This window comes from Pseudophryne corroboree, chromosome 7 (genome assembly GCF_028390025.1).
Source record: "Pseudophryne corroboree isolate aPseCor3 chromosome 7, aPseCor3.hap2, whole genome shotgun sequence".
Lineage (NCBI taxonomy): Eukaryota > Metazoa > Chordata > Amphibia > Anura > Myobatrachidae > Pseudophryne > Pseudophryne corroboree.
Window position 1 is genome coordinate 335,076,916 of NC_086450.1, and position 20,691 is coordinate 335,097,606.

The 20,691-nt window shown below is 46.4% G+C and overlaps 1 protein-coding gene across 6 annotated transcripts in view; it reads right to left on the bottom strand.

Moving 5' to 3' along the window:
- MARF1 (meiosis regulator and mRNA stability factor 1) overlaps nucleotides 1–20,691 on the bottom strand; it is a 153,547-nt gene that overhangs the window by 123,626 nt on the left and 9,230 nt on the right. For 5 of the 6 annotated variants that reach the window (XM_063934366.1, XM_063934365.1, XM_063934362.1 and 2 more), the window contains 6 exons: nucleotides 18,455–18,658; nucleotides 17,115–17,789; nucleotides 14,247–14,415; nucleotides 13,891–14,117; nucleotides 6,794–6,911; nucleotides 6,022–6,194 (listed from right to left, as the gene is read on the bottom strand). In XM_063934366.1, the coding sequence (XP_063790436.1) occupies nucleotides 6,022–6,194; nucleotides 6,794–6,911; nucleotides 13,891–14,117; nucleotides 14,247–14,415; nucleotides 17,115–17,789; nucleotides 18,455–18,604 (1,512 nt within the window). In that variant the 5' untranslated portion in view covers nucleotides 18,605–18,658. The remainder of the gene's footprint in view (nucleotides 1–6,021; nucleotides 6,195–6,793; nucleotides 6,912–13,890; nucleotides 14,118–14,246; nucleotides 14,416–17,114; nucleotides 17,790–18,454; nucleotides 18,659–20,691) is intronic. The other variant, XM_063934367.1, reaches the window with a different exon arrangement.

Here is a 20,691-nt window from a genome sequence, read left to right on the forward strand (position 1 = left end):
CCAGTGACCGAAGTGTGGTGGCTTTCAGCGGCAGAACAGAGTGGGAATCTCTAGCTAACCCCACTCTAGTAGCACCTGTCACCTGTATACAGGGACTAGGCACTCCAAGTGATAAAATAATAAAATACCTAACTAAAATCTTCATGAGAGAAAAATCTGTGTCTGTACTCCACAGGCACAAAACTAAAACTGAGGTGCTGGCTGGGCAGGAAGGAGATGGGAGGGGTTAGAGGGGGGAGGGGTCAGTTCTTAATAGTTCTGTGCCAAACTCCACAACCACACACCTCTAACCCACAAGTAACTGCGCAGCGTCCCCCAGATGGATGAAAGAGAAATAAGAATTTACTCACCGGTAATTCTATTTCTCATAGTCCGTAGTGGATGCTGGGAACTCCATAAGGACCATGGGGAATAGACGGGCTCCGCAGGAGACTGGGCACTCTAAAAGAAAGATTAGGTACTATCTGGTGTGCACTGGCTCCTCCCTCTATGCCCCTCCTCCAGACCTCAGTTAGGGAAACTGTGCCCGGAAGAGCCGACACAACAAGGAAAGGATTTAGAATCCAGGGTAAGACTCATACCAGCCACACCAATCACACCGTACAACTTGTGATAACCATACCCAGTTAACAGTATGAACAACAACTGAGCCTCCTTTTACGGATGGCTCATAACAATAACCCTTTAGTGAAGCAATAACTATATACATGTATTGCAGAAAGTCCGCACTTGGGACGGGCGCCCAGCATCCACTACGGACTACGAGAAATAGAATTACCGGTGTAAATTCTTATTTTCTCTGACGTCCTAGTGGATGCTGGGAACTCTGTAAGGACCATGGGGATTATACCAAAGCTCCCAAACGGGCGGGAGAGTGCGGAGGACTCTGCAGCACCGAATGAGCAAACTCAAGGTCCTCCTCAGCCAGGGTATCAAACTTGTAGAATTTAGCAAATGTGTTTGAACCCGACCAAGTAGCAGCTCGGCAAAGCTGTAAAGTCGAGACCCCTCGGGCAGCCGCCCAAGAAGAGCCCACCTTCCTTGTGGAATGGGCTTTCACTGATTTAGGATGCGGCAGTCCAGCCGCAGAATGTGCCAGCTGAATCGTGCAACAGATCCAGCGAGCAATAGTTTGCTTTGAAGCAGGAGCACCCAGCTTGTTGGGTGTATGCAGGATAAATAGCGAGTCAGTTTTCCTGACTCCAGCCGTCCTGAAAACATAAATTTTCAAAGCCCGGACTACGTCCAGCAACTTGGAATCCTCCAAGTCCAGAGTAGCCGCAGGCACCACAATAGGTTGGTTCAAATGAAACGCTGATACCACCTGCCCTGTCCATATGGAAGATCAGATACAGGCTTTTACATGACAAAGCCGCCAATTCTGACACACGCCTAGCTGAAGCTAAGGCCAACAGCATGACCACCTTCCACGTGAGATACTTTAGCTCCACGGTCCTAAGTGGCTCAAACCAGTGTGATTTCAGGAAATCCAACACAACGTTAAGATCCCAAGGTGCCACTGGAGGAACAAAAGGGGGCAGAATATGCAGCACTCCCTTTACAAACGTCTGAACTTCAGGCAGTGAAGCCAGTTCTTTTTGAAAGAAAATAGATAGGGCCGAAATCTGGACCTTTATGGACCCCAATTTTAGGCCCATAGTCACCCCTGACTGTAGGAAGTGCAGAAATCGACCCAGCTGGAATTCCTCTGTTGGGGCCTTCCTGGCCTCACACCAAGCGACATATTTCCGCCATATGCGGTGATAATGCTTTGCTGTCACATCCTTCCTAGCTTTTATCAGCGTAGGAATCACTTCATCTGGAATGCCCTTTTCCGTTAGGATCCGGCATTCAACCGCCATGCCGTCAAACGCAGCCGCGGTAAGTCTTGGAACAGACAGGGCCCCTGCTGTAACAGGTCCTGTCTGAGAGGCAGAGGCCATGGGTCCTCTGAGATCATCTCTTGTTGTTCTGGGTACCAAGTTCTTCTTGGCCAATCCGGAACGATGAGTATAGTTCTTACTCCTCTTTCTTACTATCCTCAGTACCTTGGTTATGAGAGGAAGAGGAGGGAACACATAAACCGACTGGTACACCCACGGTGTCACTAGTGCGTCCACAGCTATCGTCTGAGGGTCCCTTGACCTGGCGCAATATTTTTTTAGCTTTTTGTTGAGGCGGGACGCCATCATGTCCACCCGTGGCAGTTCCCAGCGATTTACAATCTGTGTGAAGACTTCTTGATGAAGTCCCCACTCTCCCGGGTGGAGGTCGTGCCTGCTGAGGAAGTCTGCTTCCCAGTTGTCCACTCCCGGAATGAACACTGCTGACAGTGCTAGCACGTGATTCTCCGCCCATCGAAGAATCCTTGTGGCTTCTGCCATTGCCATCCTGCTTCTCGTGCCGCCCTGGCGGTTTACATGGGCGACCGCCGTGATGTTGTCTGACTGAATCAGTACAGATTGGTTTTGAAGCAGGGGCTCTGCTTGACTCAGGGCGTTGTAAATGGCCCTTAGTTCCAGTATATTTATGTGTAGTGAAGTCTCCAGACTTGACCACTGTCCTTGGAAGTTTCTTCCCTGAGTGACTGCCCCCCATCCTCGGAGGCTTGCATCCGTGGTCACCAGGACCCAGTCCTGTATGCCGAACCTGCGGCCCTCGAGAAGATGAGCACTCTGCAGCCACCACAGCAGAGACACCCTGGCCCTTGGGGACAGGGTGATCAACTGATGCATCTGAAGATGCGATCCGGACCATTTGTCCAACAGATCCCACTGAAAGATCCTTGCATGGAACCTGCCGAAGGGAATTGCTTCGTAAAAAGCCACCATCTTTCCCAGGACTCGCGTGCAGTGATGCACCGACACCTGTTTTGGTTTCAGGAGGTCCCTGACCAGAGATGACAATTCCTGGGCCTTCTCCACCGGGAGAAACACCTTCTTCTGTTCTGTGTCCAGAATCATGCCCAGGAAAAGCAGACGCGTCGCAGGAATCAGCTGCGACTTTGGGATATTCAGAATCCAGCCGTGCTGTTGCAACACTTCCTGAGAGAGTGCTACGCTGACCAACAACTGCTCTCTGGACCTCGCCTTTATGAGGAGATCGTCCAAGTACGGGATAATTATAACTCCCTTCTTCCGAAGGAGTATCATCATTTCGGCCATTACCTTGGTAAATATTCTCGGTGTCGTGGAGAGACCAAACGGCAACGTCTGGAATTGGTAATGACAGTCCTGTACCACAAACCGGAGGTATTCCTGGTGAGATGGGTAAATGGGGACATGCAAGTAAGCATCCTTGATGTCCAGCGACACCATAAAATCCCCCTCTTCCAGGCTTGCAATAACCGCCCTGAGCGATTCCATTTTGAACTTGAACTTCTTTATATAAGTGTTCAAGGATTTTAAATTCAGAATGGGTCTCACCGAACCGTCCGGTTTCGGTACCACAAACATTGTGGAATAGTAACCCCTGCCCTGTTGAAGGAGGGGGACCTTGATTATCACCTGCTGGAGGTACAGCTTGTGAATTGCCGCCAGTACTACCTCCCTTTCCCTGGGAGCAGCTGGCAAGGCTGATTTGAGGTAACGGCGAGGGGGAGTCGCCTCGAACTCCAGCTTGTATCCCTGAGATACAATTTGTACAGCCCAGAGATCCACTTGTGAGCGAATCCACTGGTTGCTGAAGTTTCGGAGACGCGCCCCCACCGCACCTGGCTCCGCCTGTGGAGCCCCAACGTCATGCGGTGGACTTAGTGGAAGCAGGGGAGGATTTTTGTTCCTGGGAACTGGCTGCCTGGTGCAGCTTCTTTCCTCTACCCTTGCCTCTGGCCAGAAAGGATGCTCCTCTGACCCGCTTGCCTTTCTGAGGCCGAAAGGACTGCACTTGATAATACGGTGCTTTCTTAGGCTGTGAGGGAACCTGAGGTAAAAAAGTCGACTTCCCAGCAGTTGCTGTGGATACAAGGTCCGAGAGACCGTCCCCAAACAATTCCTCACCCTTATAAGGCAAAACTTCCATGTGTTTTTTAGAATCAGCATCACCTGTCCACTGCCGAGTCCATAATACTCTCCTGGCAGAAATGGACATTGCATTAATTCTAGATGCCAACAGGCAAATGTCCCTCTGGGCATCCCGCATATATAAGACGACGTCTTTTATATGTTCGATGGTTAGCAAAACAGTATCCCTGTCGAGGGAATCAATGTTGTCTGACAGGGTACCAGTCCATGCTGCTGCAGCACTACACATCCAGGCTGAAGCAATAGCAGGTCTCAGTAGAGTACCAGAGTGTGTATACACAGACTTCAGGATAGCTTCCTGCTTTCTATCCGCAGGATCCTTTAGGGCGGCCGTATCCTGAGACGGCAGTGCCACCCTTTTAGATAAGCGTGTTAGCGCCTTGTCCACCCTAGGGGATGTTTCCCAACGTAACCTATCCGTTGGCGGGAAAGGGTACGCCATCAGTAACCTCTTAGAAATCACTAGTTTCTTATCAGGGGAACTCCACGCTTCTTCACACAAATCATTTAATTCATCAGATGGGGGAAAAGTCACTGGCTGCTTTTTCTCCCCAAACATAATACCCTTCTTGGTGGTAACCGGGTTAATATCAGAAATGTGCAATACATCTTTCATTGCAGTAATCATGCATCGGATGGCTTTTGTAGACTGTACATTTGTCTCATCCTCATCTACACTGGAGTCAGACTCTGTGTCTACCATCTGAGCTAGCGGGCGTTTATGAGCCCCTGACGGCTTCTGAGTCGCCTGGGCAGGCGCGGGCTGAGACCCCGGCTGTCCCAAGGCTGCTGCGTCATCGAACCTTTTATGTAAGGAGTTGACACGGTCGGTTAAGACCTTCTACATATCCATCCAATCCAGTGTCGGCCCCGTCGGGGGCGACACCACATGTATCTGCCCCTGCTCCGCCTCCACGTAACCCTCCTCATCAAACATGTCGACACAGCCGTACCGACACACCGCACACACACAGGGAATGCTCAGACTGAGGACAGGACCCCACAAAGTCCTTTGGGGAGACAGAGAGAGAGAGTATGCCAGCACACACCACAGCGCTATATAACACAGGGATTTACACTATAAAAAGTGATTTACCCAATAGCTGCTTAAATATCTTATTTGCGCCTAAATTTATGTGCCCCCCTCTTTTTTACCCTTCTTGTATCAGGATACTGCAGGGGAGAGCCTGGGGAGCTGCTTCCAGCGGAGCTGTGAAGGGAAAATGGCGCTGGTGTGCTGAGGAAGAAGGCCCCGCCCCCTCAGCGGCGGGCTTCTGTCCCGCGTTTTATGTAACTTAATGGAGTTTTTTTTTTTTACACATATACAGTTTTCAGACTGTATTATGTGTATTTTAAGTGCCAAAAGGTATTATAATTGCTGCCCAGGGCGCCCCCCCCAGCGCCCTGCACCCTACAGTGACCGGAGTGTGTGGTGTGCTGTGGGAGCAATGGCGCACAGCTGCGGTGCTGTGCTCTACCTTAATGAAGACAGGAGTCTTCTGCCGCCGATTTCATCGCTTCTCTTCTGTCTTCTGGCTCTGCAAGGGGGACGGCGGCGCGGCTCCGAACGATCAAGGTCAGGCCCTGTGTTCGAACCCTCTGGAGCTAATGGTGTCCAGTAGCCTAAGAAGCACAAGCTAGCTGCAAGCAGGTAGGTTCGCTTCTCTCCCCTCAGTCCCACGTAGCAGTGAGTCTGTTGCCAGCAGATCTCACTGAAAATAAAAAACCTAACAAATACTTTCTTTTCTAGCAAGCTCAGAAGAGCCCACTAGGAGCACCCAGCTCTGGCCGGGCACAGATTCTAACTGAGGTCTGGAGGAGGGGCATAGAGGGAGGAGCCAGTGCACACCAGATAGTACCTAATCTTTCTTTTAGAGTGCCCAGTCTTCTGTGGAGCCCGTCTATTCCCCATGGTCCTTACGGAGTTCCCAGCATCCACTAGGACGTCAGAGAAATTACATTGATGTTCTGGCAGTTTTTGTACAGAGGAATATTATACCTGGGGCTTTAGGGGTAATCTAGGAGGAAGATCTGAAATAAACTCCTCAAAGCAGATGAGCTCGTGTGCGTGGTGAAGTAATGCTTCTGATGCCTGGTTCTTGTGTACAAGTATGATATGGAAACCATGCCGATGGCGGAGATCACTGAGCTCCAGAGCGAAGTTGACATCAGCTACAATAAAAAAAAAATTTTTTTTTTTTTTAATACAATCAATTGTGAAGAAGTGCCTGTAATTCACACTACATTTATTAAGACAAAATGTATCATGTGGGAAACAAACTCATTTAATATTGGCAATACGTATGGCTAGACCTATATGTACAAGCAGCTGAAGTAATACAAGAGCTAAGCTAAACATGTTTCAGGTTGAGCACTTTCAAACTCGTGCAGGGTGCTTTAAGGGGGGTACCCAAGGAGCGATCGCTGCTTAAAATCTAAGCAATCTGACTAGATTGCTTGGATTTTAAGCAGGATCGCTCCGTGTGTAGCCCCCACAGCGATGGGCTGCGCATCGCTATCGCTGGTGCTAGATTGGGTGAAATGAGCAGCCCCCCTGTCTCCCCCCGCACGCTCAGCACACATCGCGCTGTGCTGAGTGGCGGGAGAATGTGTGCTGAGCTGTTCCCTGAGCACACATCTCTCCCGCATCGGCTGGTGAGTAATGGCCTTTAGCCAGAAAGGGGAACCATTAGCTAAACCTAATTATGTGATATAACTAAAATCTACATTTTCTCCGCAAAACGTAAAATGAACTAAAATAAAACACTTACTAGAAACCAAAACCACAGTTGCTGGAGAAGTGTGTGTGTCTGCAAACCTCCTCAAGCTCTGTCTGAGTTTGTCATCTGCAGCGTTCTTCGCTGTGGCATTAATGTGAGCAACTGTAACCTGTGGAGACAATAGAAACAGTAGAAGTCTAAACAAGTTTGAGGAGGTGCATTACTGAACCACTTAACTGGCATGGTCAGATCACGTGACTCTGCCATTCACCCCAGTATATCCATAACAAGGATATCCATTTTGCAGAGGTGCATAATATAACTTATAAAAAAATATTTTAGATTAAAAATACTACTACAGGTTGAGTATCCCATATCCAAATATTCCGAAATACGGAATATTCCGAAATACGGACTTTTTTGAGTGAGAGTGAGATAGTGAAACCTTTGTTTTTTGATGGCTCAATGTACACAAACTTTGTTTAATACACACAGTTATTAAAAATATTGTATTAAATGTCCTTCAGGCTATGTGTATAAGGTGTATATGAAACATAAATGAATTGTGTGAATGTACACACACATTGTTTAATGCACAAAGTTATAAAACATATTGGCTAAAATTACCTTCAGGCTTTGTGTATAAGGTGTATATGAAACATAAATGCATTCTGTGCTTAGATTTAGGTCCCATCACCATGATATCTCATTATGGTAGGCAATTATTCCAAAATACGGAAAAATCCCATATCCAAAATACCTCTGGTCCCAAGCATTTTGGATAAGGGAGACTCAACCTGTATAATAAATAAATAAAAACCTATATGAACGGTTTTCAAAGGTAAAATGGTTAAGTGTACTCAAGTACGCAGGTCTTCCATCTGGTGCTCTCCACCTTAAGCAGAACTATATTATTATATAGAGTAACATGTTCAGCCTATGGAAAATAAGAATTTACTCACCGGTAATTCTATTTCTTGTAGTCCGTAGTGGATGCTGGGAACTCCGTAAGGACCATGGGGAATAGCGGGCTCCGAAGGAGGCTGGGCACTCTAGAAAGATTTATGACTACCTGGTGTGCACTGGCTCCTCCCACTATGACCCTCCTCCAAGCCTCAGTTAGGACACCGTGCCCGGACGAGCAGACATAATAAGGAAGGATTTAGAATCCCGGGTAAGACTCTTACCAGCCACACCGTACAACTCGTGATACTATATCCAGTTTGACAGTATGAAAACAACTGAGCCTCTCAACAGATGGCTCAACAATAACCCTTTAGTTAACAATAACTATTTACAAGTATTGCAGACAATCCGCACTTGGGATGGGCGCCCAGCATCCACTACGGACTACGAGAAATAGAATTACCGGTGAGTAAATTCTTATTTTCTCTAACGTCCTAGTGGATGCTGGGAACTCCGTAAGGACCATGGGGATTATACCAAAGCTCCCAAACGGGCGGGAGAGTGCGGATGACTCTGTAGCACCGAATGAGAGAACTCCAGGTCCTCCTCAGCCAGGGTATCAAATTTGTAGAATTTTGCAAATGTGTTTGCCCCTGACCAAGTAGCTGCTCGGCAAAGTTGTGAAGCCGAGACCCCTCGGGCAGCCGCCCAAGATGAGCCCACCTTCCTTGTGGAATGGGCATCTACTGATTTAGGATGCGGCAGTCCAGCCGCAGAATGCACCTGCTGAATCGTGTCACAGATCCAGCGAGCGATAGTCTGCTTAGAAGCAGGAGCACCCAGCCTGTTGGGTGCATACAGGATAAATAGCGAGTCAATTTTCTTGACTCTAGCCGTCCTGGAAACATAATTTTTCAAGGCCCTGACTACGTCCAGTAACTTGGAATCCTCCAAGTCCCTAGTAGCCGCAGGCACCACAATAGGTTGGTTCAAGTGAAAAACTGACACCACCTTAGGGAGAACTGGGGACGAGTCCTCAATTCTGCCCTCTCCATATGGAAAATCAGATAAGGACTTTTATATGACAAAGCCGCCAATTCTGATACACGCCTGGCCGAAGCCAAGGTCAATAACATGGCCACTTTCCGCGTGAGATATTTTAGATCCACGGTTTTTAGTGGTTCAAACCAATGTGATTTTAAGAAACTCAACACCACGTTGAGATCCCAAGGTGCCACTGGAGGCACAACCGGGGGCTGAATATGCAGCACTCCTTTTACAATGTTTGAACTTCAGGTACTGAAGTTAATTCTTTCTGGAAGAAAATAGACAGAGCCGAGATCTGTATCTTAATGGAGCCTAATTTTAGGCCCATAGACACTCCTGCTTGTAGGAAATGCAGAAATCGACCTAGTTGAAATTCCTCTGTTGGGGCCTTTTGTGGCCTCACACCAAGCAACATATTTCCGCCATATGCGGTGATAATATTTTGCAGTTACATCTTTCCTGGCTTGAATCAGCGTAGGAATGACTTCCTCCGGAATGCCCTTTTCCTTTAGGATCCGGCGTTCAACCGCCATGCCATCAAAACGTAGCCGCGGTAAGTCTTGGAACAGACAGGGCCCCTGCTGCAGCAGGTCCTGTCTGAGCGACAGAGGCCATGGGTCCTCTGATATAATTTCTTGAAGTTCTGGGTACCAGGCTCTTCTTGGCCAATCCGGAACCACGAGTATCGTTCTTACTCCTCGCCTTCTTATTATTCTCAGTACCTTTGGTATGAGAGGCAGAGGGGGGAACACATAAACCGACTAGTACACCCACAGTGTTACCAGAGCGTCCACAGCTATCGCCTGAAGGTCCCTTGACCTGGCGCAATATCTTTTATAGCTTTTTGTTGAGGCGGGACGCCTTCATGTCCACCTGTGGCCTTTCCCAATGGTGTACAATCCTTTGGAAGACTTCTGGATGAAGTCCCCACTCTCTCGGGTGGAAGTCGTGTCTGCTGAGAAGATCTGCTTCCCAGTTGTCCACTCCGGGAATGAACACTGCTGACAGTGCTAACACATGATTTTCCGCCCATCGGAGAATCCTTGTGGCTTCTGCCATCTTGTGCCGCCCTGTTGGTTTACATGGGCGACTGCCGTGATGTTGTCTGATTGGATCAGGACCGGCCTTTTGAAGCAGAGGCCTTGCCTGACTCAGGGCATTGTAAATGGCCCTCAGTTCCAGAATATTTATGTAGGGAAGTCACCTGACTTGACCAAAGTCCCTGGAAGCTTCTTCCCTGTGTGACTGCCCCCCAGCCTCAAAGGCTGGCATCCATGGTCACTAGGACCTAGTCCTGTATGTCGAACCTGCGGCCCTCTTGAAGATGGGCACTCTGCAGCCACTACAGTAGAGATACCCTGGTCCTTGGAGACAGGGTTATCAGCCGATGCATCTGAAGATGTGATCCGGACCACTTGTCTAACAGGTCCCCCTGAAAAGTTCTTGTATGGAACCTGCCGAATGAGATTGCTTTGTAGGAAGCTATCATTTTTCCCAGGACTCGCGTGCAATGATGCACCGATAACTGTTTTGGCTTCAGGAGGTCTCTGACTAGAGATGACAGCTCCTTGGCTTTCTCCTCCGGGAGAAACACTTATTTCTGGTCTGTGTCCAGAACCATCCCCAGGAACAGTAGACGTGTCGTAGGAAACAGCTGTGTCTTTGGACTGTTTAGAATCCAACCGTGCTGTTGTAGCACTTTCCAAAATAGTGCTACCCCGACTAGCAACTGCTCCTTGGACCTCGCCCTTATAAGGAGATTGTCCAACTACGGGATCATTAAAAACTCCCCTTTTTCGAAGGAGTATCATCATTCCGGCCATTACCTTGGTAACACCCTCGGTGCCATGTACAGTCCAAACGGCAGAGTCTGGACTTGGTAATGGTAATCCTGTACCACAAATCTGAGGTACTCCTGGCGAGGATAGTAAATGGGGATATGCAGGTAAGCATCCTTGATGTCCCGGGATACCATGTAATCCCCCTCGTCCAGGCTTGCAATAACCGCCCTGAGCGATTCCATCTTGAACTTGAATTTTTTTATGTATGTGTTCAAGGATTTTAAATATAAAGAAGGGTCACACCGAACCATGCGGTTTCGGTACCCCAAACCGTGTGGAATAGTAACCCCGTCCTTGTTGAAGTAGGGGCACCTTAAGTATTACCTGATGGGAATACAGCTTATTAATTGCCTCTAGCACAGCCTCCCTGCCTGAGGGAGTTGTCGGCAAGGCATATTTGAGGAAACGGCGGGGGGAAGACATCTCGAATTCCAGCTTGTACCCTTGAAATACTACTTGAATGAAACAGGGATCCACCTGTGAGCGAGCCCACTGATCGCTGAAATTTTTGAGACGGCCCCCCACCGTACCTGGCTACACCTGTGGAGCCCCCGCGTCATGCTGTGGACTCAGAGGAAGCGAGAGAAGAATTATGATTCTGGGAACAGGCTGACTGGTGCAGCTTTTTCCCTCTTCCCTTGTCTCTGTACAGAAAGGAAGCGCCTTTGACCCGCTTGCTTTTCTGAAGCCGAAAGGACTGTACCTGATAATACAGTGCTTTCTTAGTCTGTGAGGAAAACTGAGGTAAAAATATTTCTTCCCAGCTGTTGCTGCGGATACGAGGTCCCAGAGACCATCCCCAAATAATTCCTCACCTTTATAAGGCAGAATCTCTATGCGCCTTTTAAAGTCAGCATCACCTGTCCAGTGACAGGTCTCTAATACCCTCCTGACAGAATGGACATTACATTCATTTTGGATGCCAGCCGGCAAAATATCCCTCTGTGCATCCCTCATATATAAGACGACGTCTTTAATATGTTCTCATGTTAGCAAACTAGTATGTTTGACAGGGTCACCGACCACGCTGCAGCAGCACGCTCTGCAGGTTTCAGTCTAGTACCTGAGTGTGTAAAAACAGACTTCAGGATAGTCTCCTGCTTTTTATCAACAGGTACCTTCAAAGTGGCCGTTCCTAAAACGGCAGTGCCACCTATTTTGACAACCGTGTGAGCGCCTTATCCACCCTAGGGGATATCTCCCAGCGTAACTTATCCTCTGACGGGAAAAGGTACGCCATCAGTAACTTTTTAGAAATTACCAGTTTCTTATCAGGGGGAACCCACGCTTCTCACACACTTCATTCATTCATCTGATGGGGGAACAAAACACTGCCAGCTTTTTCTCCCCAAACATAAAAACCCATTTTTAGAGGTTAATGTCAGAAATGTGTAACACATTTTTTATTGCCGGTATCAAGTCACGGATGTTCCTAGTGGATTGTGTATATGTCTCAACCTTGTCGACACTGGAGTCAGACTCCGTGTCGACATCTGTGTCTGCCATCTGAATGAGCGGGCGTTTTTGAGCCCCTGATGGCCTTTGAGACGCCTGGGCAGGCGCGGGCTGAGAAGCCGGCTGTCCCACAGCTGTTACGTCATCCACCCTTTTATGTAAGGAGTTGACACTGTCGGTTAATACCTTTCACCTAACCATCCACTCTGGTGTCGGCCCCACAGGGGGCGACATCACATTTATCGGCATCTGCTCCGTCACTATATAAGCCTCCTCCTCAAACATGTCGACACAGCTGTACCGACACACCGCACACACACAGGGAATGCTCTGACTGAGGACAGGACCCCACAAAGCCCTTTGGGGAGACAGAGAGAGAGTATGCCAGCACACACCAGAGCGCTATATAATGTGGGGATTAACACTATAACTGAGTGAATTTTCCCCCATAGCTGCTTGTATATACAATATTGCGCCTAAATTTAGTGCCCCCCCTCTCTTTTTAACCCTTTGAGCCTGAAAACTACAGGGGAGAGCCTGGGGAGCTTTCTTCCAGCTGCACTGTGAAGAGAAAACGGCGCCAGTGTGTCTGAGGGAGATAGCTCCGCCCCTTTTCCGCGGACTATTCTCCCGCTTTTTTCCATATTCTGGCAGGGGTATTTTCCACATATACAGCCTCTGGGGCTATATATTGTGGAGATTTTTGCCAGCCAAGGTGTTATTATTGCTTCTCAGTGCGCCCCCCCCCTGCACCCTCAGTGACCGGAGTATGAAGTGTGTATGAGGAGCAATGGCGCACAGCTGCAATGCTGTGCGCTACCTTGGTGAAGACTGATGTCTTCTGCAGCCGTTTTTCCGGACCTCTTCTTGCTTCTGGCTCTGTAAGGGGGACGGCGGCGCGGCTCCGGGACCGAACACCAAGGACTGGGCCTGCGGTCGATCCCTCTGGAGCTAATGGTGTCCAGTAGCCTAAGAAGCCCAATCCGGCTGCAAGCAGGCGAGTTCGCTTCTTCTCCCCTTAGACCCTCGCTGCAGTGAGCCTGTTGCCAGCAGGTCTCACTGAAAATAAAAAACCTAAACTATACTTTCTTTCTAAGGGCTCAGGAGAGCCCCTAGTGTGCATCCAACCTCGGCCGGGCACGAAATCTAACTGAGGCTTGGAGGAGGGTCATAGTGGGAGGAGCCAGTGCACACCAGGTAGTCATAAATCTTTCTAGAGTGCCCAGCCTCCTTCGGAGCCCGCTATTCCCCATGGTCCTTACGGAGTTCCCAGCATCCACTAGGACGTTAGAGAAAACTAGGTATTAAGCCAGATGTTCCCAAACGCGGTCCTCAAGGCACCCCAACGATCCTGGTTTTAAATGTATCTATGCTTGGCCACAGGTGCCTTAATTAGCACCTTAGTCAATTTGATTTAACCATCTGTGCTGAGCCATGGATATACCTAAAACCTGGATTGTTGGGGTGCCTTCAGGACCGTGTTTGGGAACCTATGGATTAAGCATAGTGATACAAGTCTACATCCCCTTGAATTGTTGTGATACCCCAGTGTAATTTCAGTGTCCCCATGGATGAAGGAGAAAAGTAAGTCTATACAGAATAAGGTTCTAAGATACATTTAACTTGTAACTGGATTTTTCTTCAGTTTACTTCTGCAACTCTGGTCTGACTAACTTGCGTTAGTCTTAAATGGGAGCAAATGCGATAAGATATTAAGAAGCAACCGCATATGGGCAAGTTACTGTTTTGTCAGTGTAGCGTAAGCAACAGCTACTTTGGATTGGCCAAGGGGAAAAGACCGAAAATACCCCACAATAAAGAAAGGATGTGTGGCGTGCAGAAGTTTAAAATATAGGTAGAATCACAATTTGCATCATACACACGCCTATAAAAATGTACCTGACAATTATTGAGCTCCTCAATAACTTCCTTGTTTTCTTTACTGATGTCACAGACACAAATGAACTCTGCCTCTCTGCGACCTTTGAAAAGCCGCTCACGAATCCGCTTTACTACACTTACAGCTGAGCGGCCACTGGGAACAGAGCAATTCTCAATGTCCCAAAACACACCAATGGGAGGCAAATTTTCCTGTACCTGGCCAGCCGCTGACAAATCTGGGGAACCTACAATACATAGCACACCCATTATTAAAAGCTGCAAATAAAACATTTTTGACACTATGGGTAAAATTAATTGAACAAAATCTGAAATATCAAGACTGTGGCCCAATGAAAGTAGTGAAAGGTTCTTACCATATTTTTGCGATGCATTACAGAAATTCTTAGCGAGTACAATGGTCGTATCCTTCATGTTTCCTTGTGTTCCACAGCCATTGCACATTGGGAGAGCCACAGTCTGGGTGCTTGGAGGAGGAATATTAGGCCATATTTTGTTTGCATCAATTACACCATCACCATGGGACTGTATAAGCAAAGCGAAACAGTAGAAAGTCAAAGCTTACAATTCGGAAACAAGCAGAAAGGATTGCAGATGTGGTTATCGGACCTAGGGCCTAAGACGGAACTGATTGCAGGAGCAAATTTATTAGCCAATGGGTAAAACCATGTGCACTGCAGGGGGGTAGATATAACATGTGCAGAGAGAGTCAAATTTGGGTGGGTGTGTTCAAACTGAAATCTAAATTGAAGTGTAAAAATAAAGCAGCCAGTATTTACCCTGCACAGTAACAAAATAACCCACCCAAATCTAACTCTCTGCACGTTATATCTGCCTCCCCCCGCAGTGCACATGGTTTTGTCCATTAGCTAACAAATTTGCTGCTGCATCAGGTCTGAATAAGGCCCCTAATGAGGCGATGTGGTCATACATACCTCTAAAAGCCTCTGCAGAGAGAACAAGTCATTTATCATCCTAAATCAGCTGCAAGCGAAGATCAACCCTTGTGCTCACAGGGCAAACAATACCAGCTGCCCAGCTAATCTTCCCTGCATGCATACAGAGGTGTTCTTGAATACTATCGTTGCAGTCGGGCCCTAACCATAACAGTGTCCCCGATACTTGCTATAGGAATGTTGGCTGACGCTCCACCAGTGCCGGTCTCCTGAGTGGTATCGGGATTCCGGCATTGATAAAATGATCGCCGGCATCCCATCCATCAGGATGCTGAACACATCCCTTCTATAACTAGCAGTGGGGCAAAAGCGGAGCAAAAGAGATTCTGAGCTAATCTCCGCACCTGATATTGGTCACAGAAGAAAAGTGCTTCCCTAACAATGCAATGAGGAAGGCAAGCTTGTATCTGCAGAAAATCTGAGTGTAGATTTGCAGATTCATGCATAGACAGTGTGCCAATGATTTGATAACTACAGATCTCATATGGGGTCACAAAGCTGAAGCTATCAGACATTGGGGTAGATGTATTAACCTGAAGACATAAGGAAGTGATAAATACAAGGTGATAAACGTACCAGCCAATCAGCTCCAATATGTAAATTAACAGTTGTTGAATGGCTGGTGTGTTTATCACCTTGCACTTATCACTGGTTTATCACTTCCTTATGCCTTCTCCAGGTTAATACATCTGCCCCACTGTTCTAAAAATGGGGGAGGCGCATCACACCAGTAACACTTGGATATGAGAATTAGGGTGGCATGCAAGGCTATTCTGAATTTTACCATCAGTTTGTATTTAGGTAACCCTTAGGGTTTCGGTGGGTCTTCAACATAATTTGTGAGTTTTTCAAAGTTTTACCATCATAATATACTACCTGTTAAAATGTGCAATCCTTTTATATTAGAGGCTATTTTATGTAGTGAGTTTAGCATGTTTTACATGATAAATTTGCCTCTAGATCAATGCCATGCAGTATTATATGTTTTGTATGGCAATCTATTACAATCGTGACAGTCTTATAATCGCTGACCCCATGGTAAATTACAAATGTTATTATATTTAAGAACACCTATTTGGTCCCTTGGCAATTTACAAATGTAATTAATGCTTATTTTTATATGGCCTGCAGAACATCTTTATACAGTATTATTTATAGTTTATATGACCTTTTACACTGTTCTAATACTTTTTACAAGAATACTGTGTAGTACAGACGAGTTCTTACTAAGATATTGTGCAAAATACTCGTCTCACACCAGTGTTGGATATAATAGTGCACCATGTTATTAGCCTCATTCAGCCTTCTGTATAGACAGCAATGTTGATTAGCCTTCATGCTCTTTACTACTTCTCCACTAATATTACGCTACTTTCACTCACATTTGTTCAATTTGAAGTGCTATGTTAATACTGTACAGTAGTGACTGTAGTTGGAATGTACACCTTCATAATCTTAGTTCGAGATCTGGTGCCACTCTAGTGGATGTGTGTCATGAGGAGAGCAAAGTTTAATACTGTATATACTGTAATGTCTAATTACAGTACATTTCCATTATCTAGAGAAGCAGGCAGCGGCATGCAAAGCACGCTGAATCAATGGAGACCCCTCTATTATAAGACATTTAGGGGCTTATTCATTATCACTTAAGAGCCCGAAAAACATGCAGAAACGCAAATTTCCACATGTTTTAAGTGACTGGCCCCATTCATTAGCATGCTTGTGAGAATCACCATCATCTCCAGATGTAGCAGATTTGCTGCACCCTGCTTCTTCCTATGAGAAGGAGGGCCAGGGTCACGTAGAAGGACCCCTCTGCAGCGAGTGACCCGCGGCTGTGCGCATGTGTAAACTCAGGTCACCCATGTGTACTGGGAAGACCAGGCACTAGTAGCAGAGTTATGGTTTGCAGGGAGAGCTGCCTTTCGGAGCAGCAGTACCTGCACCAGAGCAATGCCAAGCACCAGCTAAGTGTCCACCGCTGCGTGATGAAGAGGACCATCATTATTTCAAAATGAATCATTTGCTGGAACAGTCTCTTTCACTTTGGACACAAAGTCCTACAATCAAGGACCTCTCACATTGCTATACTTTGGGATGAATATTACTATTTACCCTGTGCCCAAAGAGTTAACCCTCACGTTCTACAATACCATTCAATGTCTAAATCGGTTAAAGAAAAACAAACGGAAAAAAAACAAAACAAAAAAAAACACACACACTAGATATTAGTACAGTTAAAAACACAAAAACCCTAATTGAACAAACCTTTTCCAAGCAGACTTCACAAAAGGAAGAGCCTTTGAAAAAGACAGAAGGTGCAGTGTTTACATGAAAAGAACCCGTGCAAAAATGTGACAGAATTTCAGACTGTGCAAGATGTTTCTTTAAATGCTGTGTAGCCCCACTAGTGAAGTCTGAATAAGAACAATATCCAGGAGAAGTGCCATGGACAGGGACTTGGAACTTATGTAGATCACCGTGAAATGGGTTTAAATGAAGACTGGTGCAGCAGGGAACCGGGTGAGATTGGTGAAGCTGACAGGGAGAAAGACGGTTTTCCATACACACATTTGAACAGTTGGGTGGGTGGCTGCTGCAAGGTCCTGTGACAGACACTTTTTTGAAGGGACTTTCTGGAGAGAAGGATAGCCCTGGGGCTATTTGACAGGTAATAGTGCCAGCAATGTTTTTGTCCAAAATAGGGTTAGGCTGAATGAAACCACTCCCGCTGAAGCGAACATCAGACGTGCAAGAGGTGCCATTAGAACAAAGTGCACAACAGCTTACGTTGGAGGCAGTTTGAAGTTGGATTGACTTTACACGAGGCGGCTGGATTTTGGACAGGGGGAAGATATTGGTGCGTGGTTGAACGGTGGGTGGGGGAGGAGGTGGAACATCCTTCAATTCCATTGTGGGTCTAGTGCCCTCCATGTAATCTTTCTGGAAGCAAAAAAAAAAGTTAGACTAGTAGATGAATAATACAACACAAACCTCAACGATGCCAGAAAACAAGCAAACAGGCTAAGAAGAAATAATTGCACTTATTTTTCATTATTACAGAGTAAACAGGTTGAGTATCGCTTATCCAAAATGCTTGGGACCAGAAGTATTTTGGATATCGGATTATTCCATATTTTGGTATAATTGCATATCATAATGAGATATCATGGTCGATGGGACCCAAGTCTAAGCACGCAATTAATTTAGGTTTCATATACACCTTATATACAAACACAGCCTGAAGGTCATTTAATAAAATATTTTTAATAACTGTGTATTAAACAAAGTTTGTGTACATTGAGCCATCAGAAAACAAAGGTTTCACTATTTCACTGTCACTCAAAAAAAAACTGATTTTCAGAATATTTCGTATTTCAAAATATTTGGATATGGGATACTCAACCTGTATAACTACAGTATTTACTTTGGTCTTCCCAACATGATCTTCAAACCAAAATGTAAATAGGATATAGAAAACAAAGACAAGTTCTCATTTGAAAAATCAATTCCCTTTTTTTTTTTTTTAGGTAGTCAGTGGCCCCTAGTGGATGAAGGAGAAAGGAAGCAGGGTTAGCAGTTTTCATAAGTGTACATCGTCACCTTACCGATTTCTCTCCAGGAATAGGTAATGCCGGATTGACAGCTGAGAAGCAGTTTGAGAGTTTCCACACCCAGGGCTCAGCATCCTTGTCTTGCCTTTGAAGCCATCCGACAGACTTCGTACAGAGGTTTGCCTTCTCATTCCCTTCCATCATACAGCCACGCAAAGCACTTGAGCACCCTATAGGGCCTTCTTTCTCTCATCATTCCTTCCGAAGACAAAGTAGCGAATGATTTCAACCTTTATAGCCAAGTCCTTACCAGTTATTACTCATACATCATAACATGAATTAATAATTCAGAAGAAAACAAAGTGTGGAAACCACTCATGTTTATATAAAAATGCTGCAAATAAACCAGAATAGTAAAATATCATTGTAACATCGTGTAAATATCAGATTCTTCTGCAGGTTGTTTTTCCCTTTCAAAACACCAAATGTTTGGCCTTTATAACATTTGTTTTGTACAATCTTAATCACATTCCATTTTAAACTACAGAACACAAAGCCCATAGCTGATGAACATATGAAGCAACAGGTAAAGTCCCCAAGAATCCATTTGGGCAAACAGACTATTATTTGGTCTATGCAATTTGGCCATGAACTTGAAGCCACGGGGGAGCCCTCTAACCTCTAAAAGCACTGCATATGACTTAAAGGCCCCATACACTAGTATGATTTTATACGATTTCATACAATTCCGATATATCCGTCTGATATATTGTATGAAATTGTGTACAGTCATGTTTTAGATTGTATCCAATCTGATGCATGCCCCCGTGGCTATTGCATAGGATCCCCTAGGTCTTTGGTGCCGCACTAATGATATATCGGAATTGGATGGAATCGGATGAAAAAATAAGAATTTACTCACCGGTAATTCTATTTCTCGTAGTCCGTAGTGGATGCTGGGAACTCCGTAAGGACCATGGGGAATAGACGGGCTCCGCAGGAGACTGGGCACTCTAAAAGAAAGATTAGGTACTATCTGGTGTGCACTGGCTCCTCCCTCTATGCCCCTCCTCCAGACCTCAGTTAAGGAAACTGTGCCCGGAAGAGCTGACACAACAAGGAAAGGATTTGGAATCCAGGGTAAGACTCATACCAGCCACACCAATCACACTGTACAACTTGTGATAACCATACCTCGTTAACAGTATGAACAACAACTGAGCCTCAGTAACAGATGGCTCATAACAATAACCCTTTAGTTAAGCAATAACTATATACATGTATTGCAGAGAGTCCGCACTTGGGACGGGCGCCCAGCATCCACTACGGACTACGAGAAATAGAATTACCGGTGAGTAAATTCTTATTTTCTCTGACGTCCTAGTGGATGCTGGGAACTCCGTAAGGACCATGGGGATTATACCAAAGCTCCCAAACGGGCGGGAGAGTGCGGATGACTCTGCAGCACCGAATGAGCAAAGGCAAGGTCCTCCTCAGCCAGGGTATCAAACTTGTAGAACTTAGCAAATGTGTTTGAACCCGACCAAGTAGCAGCTCGGCAAAGCTGTAAAGCCGAGACCTCACGGGCAGCCGCCCAAGAAGAGCCCACCTTCCTAGTGGAATGGGCTTTTACCGATTTAGAATGTGGTAACCCTGCCGCAGAATGAGCTTGCTGAATCGTGTTACAGATCCAGCGCGCAATAGTTTGCTTTGAAGCCGGAGCACCCAGTTTGTTGGGTGCATGCAGGATAAACAGCGAGTCAGTTTTCCTGACTCCAGCCATCCTGGCTACATAGATTTTCAAAGCCCTGACTACGTCCAGCAACTTGGAAGCCTCCAAGTCCCGAGTAGCCGCAGGCACCACAATAGGTTGGTTCAAATGAAACGCTGATGATACCACCTTTGGGAGAAATTGGGGACGAGTCCTCAATTCTGCCCTGTCCATATGGAAGATCAGATACAGGCTTTTACATGACAAAGCCGCCAATTCTGACACACGCCTAGCTGAAGCCAAGGCCAACAGCATGACCACCTTCCACGTGAGATACTTTAGCTCCACGGTCTTAAGTGGCTCAAACCAGTGTGATTTCAGGAAATCCAACACAACGTTAAGATCCCAAGGTGCCACTGGAGGCACAAAAGGGGGCTGCATATGCAGCACTCCCTTAACAAACGTCTGAACTTCAGGCAGTGAAGCCAGTTCTTTTTGAAAGAAAATAGATAGGGCCGAAATCTGGACCTTTATGGATCCTAATTTTAGGCCCATAGTCACTCCTGACTGTAGGAAGTGC